The sequence below is a fragment of the Lycium barbarum genome, chromosome 11 (assembly GCF_019175385.1).
Source record: "Lycium barbarum isolate Lr01 chromosome 11, ASM1917538v2, whole genome shotgun sequence".
NCBI classification, from domain to species: Eukaryota; Viridiplantae; Streptophyta; class Magnoliopsida; order Solanales; family Solanaceae; genus Lycium; species Lycium barbarum.
The window spans coordinates 27,995,761-28,002,988 of NC_083347.1; the positions used below are offsets into that span (position 1 = coordinate 27,995,761).

The 7,228-nt window shown below is 37.0% G+C and overlaps 2 protein-coding genes across 2 annotated transcripts; one reads left to right on the forward strand and one right to left on the reverse strand.

Moving 5' to 3' along the window:
- Nucleotides 1-2,618: 2,618 nt before the first annotated feature.
- On the reverse strand, nucleotides 2,619-4,474 carry LOC132619034 (solanidine UDP-glucose glucosyltransferase 1-like). The gene has a single exon (XM_060334019.1). It carries the CDS (start codon nucleotides 4,325-4,327, stop codon nucleotides 2,801-2,803), a length of 1,527 nt encoding a protein of 508 aa, XP_060190002.1. The 5' UTR covers nucleotides 4,328-4,474; the 3' UTR covers nucleotides 2,619-2,800.
- Nucleotides 4,475-4,701: 227 nt separating this feature from the next.
- LOC132619035 (solanidine UDP-glucose glucosyltransferase 1-like) lies at nucleotides 4,702-6,365 on the forward strand. The gene has a single exon (XM_060334020.1). The coding sequence runs from the start codon at nucleotides 4,833-4,835 to the stop codon at nucleotides 6,324-6,326; it is 1,494 nt and encodes a 497-aa protein (XP_060190003.1). The 5' UTR covers nucleotides 4,702-4,832; the 3' UTR covers nucleotides 6,327-6,365.
- Nucleotides 6,366-7,228: the final 863 nt, after the last annotated feature.

The following is a 7,228-nucleotide window of genomic DNA, read 5'->3' on the forward strand; positions in this document are numbered from 1 at the left end:
AGTCTATCAGCTAAGTAAAATACACCAGATCTTAGAAATAAATTAGAAATAGCAGAAACTACAAAAATTATCACTACTAAAAACAAGCGAAAAAAACGATGGACGGAAACCGATGGATAAAATCGAGGGACACTATTTTTTAATTTTTTTTAGCTTTTATTATTTTTTACGAAAACCAACGAACGTCCGTCGATTATTTTCAAGGAAAATGCGCAGAAACTATTTTTTTTTTAAAGAATCACTATGATGGAAGATTTGTTTTCGGGTTTTCAGTAAAAATGAGTCTAGTGTATTTTACTTAGCCGATGGAGTCCGTTGGTCTTTGTGTTCCGAGACACTATTTTCTAACATTATCAAGTGTGTAGGTTTTTCCTTTGTTTTTTCCTATAACCGACTGATGTCCGTCGATTTTATCCTGAGGTATTTGGCCTTTTCTTTAGTAATGCGTACACCCAAATGTGAGTTCTCGCTAATTTTTTCATAGTTCTCGTCGAATCTAACAAACAGAGTTCGATGAATATTTTGTCGAAGACTAAACGTGTTAACATTTGGCGAACTTAAAGGACCAAAACTGTTAAGTGCATACTTAAGGGACTATTTTTAACCAACCCTCATAGTTGAGGGACCATTTTTGTTAACTTATGGCAAACTTAAAGGACCAAAACCGTTAAGTGCATAGTTAAGGGACTATTTTGAACCTACTCTCATAGTTAAGGGACCATTTATGTCCTTTTCTCAATAACATTCATGTGTTTCTATATATTCTTTAATTATGATTAATTAATATGTATTTTTATTTTATTTATTTTTTAATTATAATAAAAATCATACATATTGATTTGGTGTAAATATTTTGTATGAGTAAGTCTTATCTATTAAATAGATGTACGTAAACAAAGTAGAAAGATAAGAAAATAGAGACGAAAAGAAAGATTGTAGAAGCTAAAAAGAAGGACAGTGTAATAAATAAATAAATAAATAAATAAATAGGAAAATAATTTCAAGAAAAAGAATAAGAGCACACATTAAAATAATGTAGAAACAACAAAGAATGAGTTTTAAATGAAGGATTGGTGGGTGGATATTGAGGTATTAAAATATGATTTATTTTTATTTTTTATTTGTGGGGTTCATGTCTACATGGCATAAAAAATTAATTAATATATATTGTCATGTCATTTTTTAATGACATATTTAGTTGAGTGATTTTATGAGAATAAAGGTCAACGTTGAATGATTTTATTCATATGTAGCAAAGTTCAATGACTTTGCTAAATAATTTCTCAAAGTTGAGTGACTTTTTAAGAGTTGTACTCATGAAAGGAATATAAATAATGTTCAACTAATCTTAAATGACGAATGGAAAAAAACTCTCAAACACATGAATAGTGCAAATTTGATAGTAGTTTCAGTTGCTATTACATTTGTGCTAAAATGTGTTTCTTTTACCGTAATTTAGTGGGTGTTTATTGACAATAACAAAGGCCGTCGTAAACTTATAATTGCCGTTGAATAAATGTTGTTGGAGTCTTCACCGACAGCTTTTGCAAATTGCCACTATTTTCTCAGAATTATTTGGTCTAAAATTCAACTCGAATTTGAAGAATTTTGAGTGGCGGAGCTACCCATTTTGGGGGCATAAATTCTCCGTTTTAGGGTGGCAGGTCATTTAATAATGGGGAAATTATATATTGGTCGCTCAGCCAAAAATATTTACAACTACTATTTAATATACATACAGTATATTATACACTAATTATACACAGCTGAACACATATATACATATAATATACATATATTATATATCTGTCTGGCATTTTTTTGGGTGGCGGCCGTAAAAATCTTTTTAATCTATAGGACAAAGTGGCATTGGGGCAGATTAGAGCTCAAGGGATAACTAGTATATGTCGTGCATTTGAGATGCCAAATATTTAAGGCTCAAATATGTCATTCAATTGTTAAAAATGACTCATTTATGTCACTCGTCAATAGTTTGACTCATTTATGTCATCGAACTATAGAAAATGACTCATTTATGCCACTCATCAATAGTTTGACTCATTTATGTCATCGTCTGTTATCAAAATGACTCGTCCATGTCATATTTCATTAACGCTGGTTTTACAATACCGTATATGACACGTGCCCTCCAGCTAGATTATGATTGTGGGTGAGTAAGGTGTATGGGTCGGATTTTTTATTAATTTGGTATTTAAAATTGGGTTGGTTTAATTAAACGACATAGACCTCTAATTGGAGGCCACGTGTCATATCTGATATTATAAAACTGGCGTTAATGAAAATTGGCAGGGATGAGTCATTTTGGTAACGGACGATGGCATAAATGAGTCATTTCCTATAGTTCGATGGCATAAATGAGTCATTTCCTATAGTTCGATGGCATAAATGAGCTAAACTATTGACGAGTGACATAAATGAATCATTTCCGATAGTTGGATGACATATTTGAGCCTTTTCCGAATATTTTATTTGGCTCTTCAATAACTTTGGTTTCGAGTTGGGTTCCTTTGGGACTTATTGTTGTCGATCGGTCATTGAAGAGATAGCAATCGGAGAAGATAATAGTAAAAGAAGTTTAGATTGCACTGAGGCTCAAATAAAGGATAGGAGATCGTAGAAGTATTTTGAAGCTTTTGTGTTTGCGTAATGACAAATGAGATCGCAGAGCATTTAAAGAAAACTAAAAACTGGAACATTGTTAACATATTACATTCATGTGGCCAACACCATTTGCCAGAGTTGTCAAATCTATTTCAAGTGATACAATTAAAGATAAATTTCAAGAGGAGTTCTTGAAAGCACATCGCTTGATCTCCTCAATCAACTCGATGAGCTGTGAATGAGACGAACCTCCTTCTTCAGTAGCACGCTTCAGGGTCTCTGCCATCAACTTAGCATTTGCTCGGAATTTTCTACTTTCCTCTGAATCATACATCAAACGCTTGACCGCCAACTCTATCTTTTCTCTTGAAACCACCGGACTGGACACTATAAACCCCGAGTTCCATACATCTGCCCCAACTCCAATTGCAAGTTCAAGTTGCTCCAAAAGCTTCTCGGTGTAAAAGTTCTCTGAGAACAGGGGCCATGTGATCAATGGAACACCTAGAGTTAGGGATTCAAGTACAGAATTCCAACCACAATGAGTCAAGAAACCTCCAATTGCTCGATGCTTCAGGATTAATATCTGTGGGGCCCAACCTTCAATGATAAAGCCCTTCCTATTCTTTTCTACAACCATTTCTTTGAAACCATTGGGCCACCAGTCAGAACGATCGTTCTCGTCTTCTTGATTTTTCTCCTGCTCCCTAACCACCCAAATGAACGAGCAGTTGGCGGATTTCAACGCTACAGCCATTTCCATTAGCTGATCACCGGAAAATCTTACCATGCTCCCAAAGCAAATAAAGAGAACAGAATTAGGTTCTTGATCTTCAAGCCAATTCAAACATTCACCACAGTCTTTCCAAGGGTCGGAACAAGAATTGGAGTTGGAATTGGAAATTTCATTTGAGCTAATTTTCGATTTATGTTTGTTGATAAACAGAGATAGAGGACCTATGTGCCAACCTTTTCTTCCTCTAACTTTTTCGTAGACTTCGGGAAATCCAGGTTCTAGCTCAGAGCAAGTGTTATGAATAATGCCATAGCTACGAAGCTCAGCTTCTAATATTGCATCCACTGTCTTTTTGTATTCAGTCTCCTCTTTAAGGAAATCTTCCATCTCTGAGCCTTTCATTTTGATCTCGAGAGGCAAGCCGGGGATCAAGAATCTCTCAGTATCCGATGCCACCTTCTTGTGAGGTGTATATTCCTTAAGAAAATGCCAAGCACATTGATGGATAAAAGTTGCCGGTTGAAAAGAGAGCCTCGGAATTCCCAACTCCTCAGCCAAATCAACAGTCCAGGGGAAGAACATGTCGGAAACAATGCAGTTTGGATTGAGTTGGCGAATTAGTTGCTCCATGGGCTTTTGAAGCAGAATAAAACCATAGTGAACTTGGCCAACTATTTCCATATTAGGGCTAGCGATGAAGTTTTCAACTCCCACAGGTAAGCCAACTTCATCCGACGGAAATTGAAGTGTCTGGACAGTAATGTTGCTGCCAGACACGAGACGATCTTCATCAATGGAGGAGTGAAAAAGGAGGGCATTATATGGAGTAGTAATGATTGTGACCCTGAGGCCGTGAAGGGCGAAGAGTCTAGCAGTATGTACTAATGGAGTTATATGGCTCGTCATGGTGTACGGAATGAACACAACATGTGGCATTGTTGTTTGTTCTTTCAGAACCATTGCTGCCATGACTGGTATATTTCTTCAGATAATGGCACTAGCCCAAAATTTTAACAGAGTAATAACTAGTCCCAGAAGAAGGGCTATGTTTAATTCTTAGTTGGGACTTTGAATTTTATATGGAATCATTTGGGATAGAGGGACTGTGAGGGAGTACTTCTTTTTCTCTAGGGACATGCATTTGACTGTATATTGTTTCCAAAAACGTTAAATTCAATTAACTGTTACTGTGATATTATTAACATGGTATACGTGTGTGGACACCAGGTCTGGCTCACTTCCTATCTGTTTATGATTTTGTCGTTTTGTAACCTAAGCCCAGTGGGAAAAATTGTAAGGAATTAATGCAGCTACTTAGTGCACTCCGTCGTCGAAGTGGAAAGCCTCTTTTCTTTTCTTTTTTTCTCATAACTTAAAAATAATCTCAAGTCATTTCCATTTTCCACTCAATGTATGTATATACATTTTCCACAAAATAAAATACACAGTCAAGTGCTGACAGTGGCCATTAACAATGGCAGCCATGAATAACAGCAAACACCTCCATGTCCTCTTCCTTCCTTTCTTAGCCACAGGTCATCTCATCCCATTAGTTAACGCAGCCAGACTATTCGCCTCTCGCGGTGTCAATGTCACCATACTCACTACCCCACATAATGCCTTACTTGTCCAATCATCCATCAACAATGACGTCCGAATTTCCGGCCATTCTATCTCTATCCACACTATCCCTTTTCCCTCTGCTAAAGTTGGCTTGCCTGAAGGTATTGAGAGCTTCAGCGCTGCCACGTCACCCGAAATGCCACCTAAAATATTTTACGGCATTTTCCTTCTCCAGAAACCAATGGAAGATAAAATTCGCGAAATAAGTCCCGATTGTATCTTCTCTGATATGTATTTTCCGTGGACCGTTGATATCGCCGAGGAGTTGAAAATCCCTAGGATCTTGTTCAATCAGTCCAGTTACACTTACAACAGTATTCTCCATAATCTTAAGGTTTACAAGCCTCATGAGCAACAACTCAAACTGGAAGCAAATTTCCAAGGTAGTTTCTTGGTTCCTGGTTTACCAGATAAGATAGAGTTCAAGCTATCGCAACTCACAGATGATCTGAGAAAGGCCGCCGATGATGACAGGACTAGTTTTGATTCACTGCTTGACCAAGTACGAGATTCCGAGGGGCGAAGCTACTGCATTGTTCACGACACTTTTTACGAGCTAGAGCCTGCTTATGCTGACTACTACCAGAAGATAAAGAAAACCAAATGCTGGCATATTGGTCCCATCTCCCATTTTTCTTCCAAAATCCGAAGCGAGGAGCTAATTGCTGACGTCGTCACTGCTGGAAACTCCAGCAGAAACGACGCCGTAGAGTGGTTAAACAACCAGAAGCCTAAATCGGTTCTATACGTCTCTTTCGGGACCCTGGTTAGATTTCCAGAGGACCAAATAAGTGGAATCGCAAAAGCTCTGGAGAGTTCAAGTGTCCCTTTCATATGGGTAGTGAGGAAGGACACGTGGTTGCCGGATGGTTTCGAGGAGAGGGCAGCGAAGAGCAAAAAGGGATTGATGATTAGAGGGTGGGCCCCACAGCTGACCATTTTGGACCATTCAGCCGTAGGAGGATTCATGACTCATTGTGGTTGGAATTCGGTCCTTGAAGCCATCGCTAGTGGGGTCCCAATGATAACGTGGCCACTCTGCTCCGAGCAATTCTACAACGAGAAGCTTGTGGAGGTTGTGGGGTTGGGAGTCAAAGTGGGGACAGAGATATGGAACCCTGGTCTTGAGATCTCGTGTCCTGTAGTAGGCTGTGGAAAGATTAAAGAAGCAATAGAGGGACTTATGACGACTGATTCAGAGGAAAGCCTGAAAATTAGGCAGAAAGCTAACGCCATGGCAAATTTGGCTAAGAATGCAACAGAAGAAGGTGGATCTTCATGGAACAGTCTCACGACGTTGATTGACGATATTAGGAATTTTAATTTGTCACCGACTATGGCTTAACAATCTAATTAATTGCAATAAAAGAAGGTGAATTGGATCCTCTTAGTCCTTTTTAATCACTTTCTTACTCTGTCACTTATGTTTTGTTGAATAAAATCTGAACAAGTGTAACCATAATTAATCTCCCATTGAAGAAAATGCCAGCAATTGAAGCTTTCTCCTTCACTTGTTTACCGTAACAATTGACTACGGTTAGTAACCTACTCATAGATCGGGGCGGAGCTAATGCCACCCAAGAGTGGTCAGATGAACACCTTTCGTCAGAAAATTACGTTATGTATATAGGTCAAGTTCTGTTTAAAACAGATATATATATTTAATGTTGAACAACGCATTATCATTCTTGCATCAAACAAATACAATTATTTTAGTTAGTTAATTTTAGTTTACCTAAAATTCTTAAATATTTGTCAACTTTCTTGATATTACAATTTTTATCAATACAAACTTGTATATATGAATAACTTATTTTATTTTTGAAACATGTTATTATATAGATATTAGTCGTATTAAATTTTTTTATCCAACATATGCACTTTCGAAGGGTTAAAACACATCTAAGTCGATAAAAACTTTAAACCCAAAACTAAAATCGATCAATAATTTATTTATTTTTGGGTTATCTTTTTCTCTTTGATTGTTTGATCTGTATCCAATACAAATCTAGACTCACTCGTTTGTTCAACCAGTATATCACTTTATACAGTAGTCCACAAGGGCGTATCCAGCATTATAAATGGGGGTTCAATTGAACCCCAAACTTTCGTCGTGAAGCGCAAATTTATGTTTAAAAAATTATTAAAATTATAATATATAGTAGATATGAACTCATAACTTTAAAAATATAATGGGTTCAATACTAAAAATCTTAAGATTGAGCCCATATAATTTAAATCCTTGAT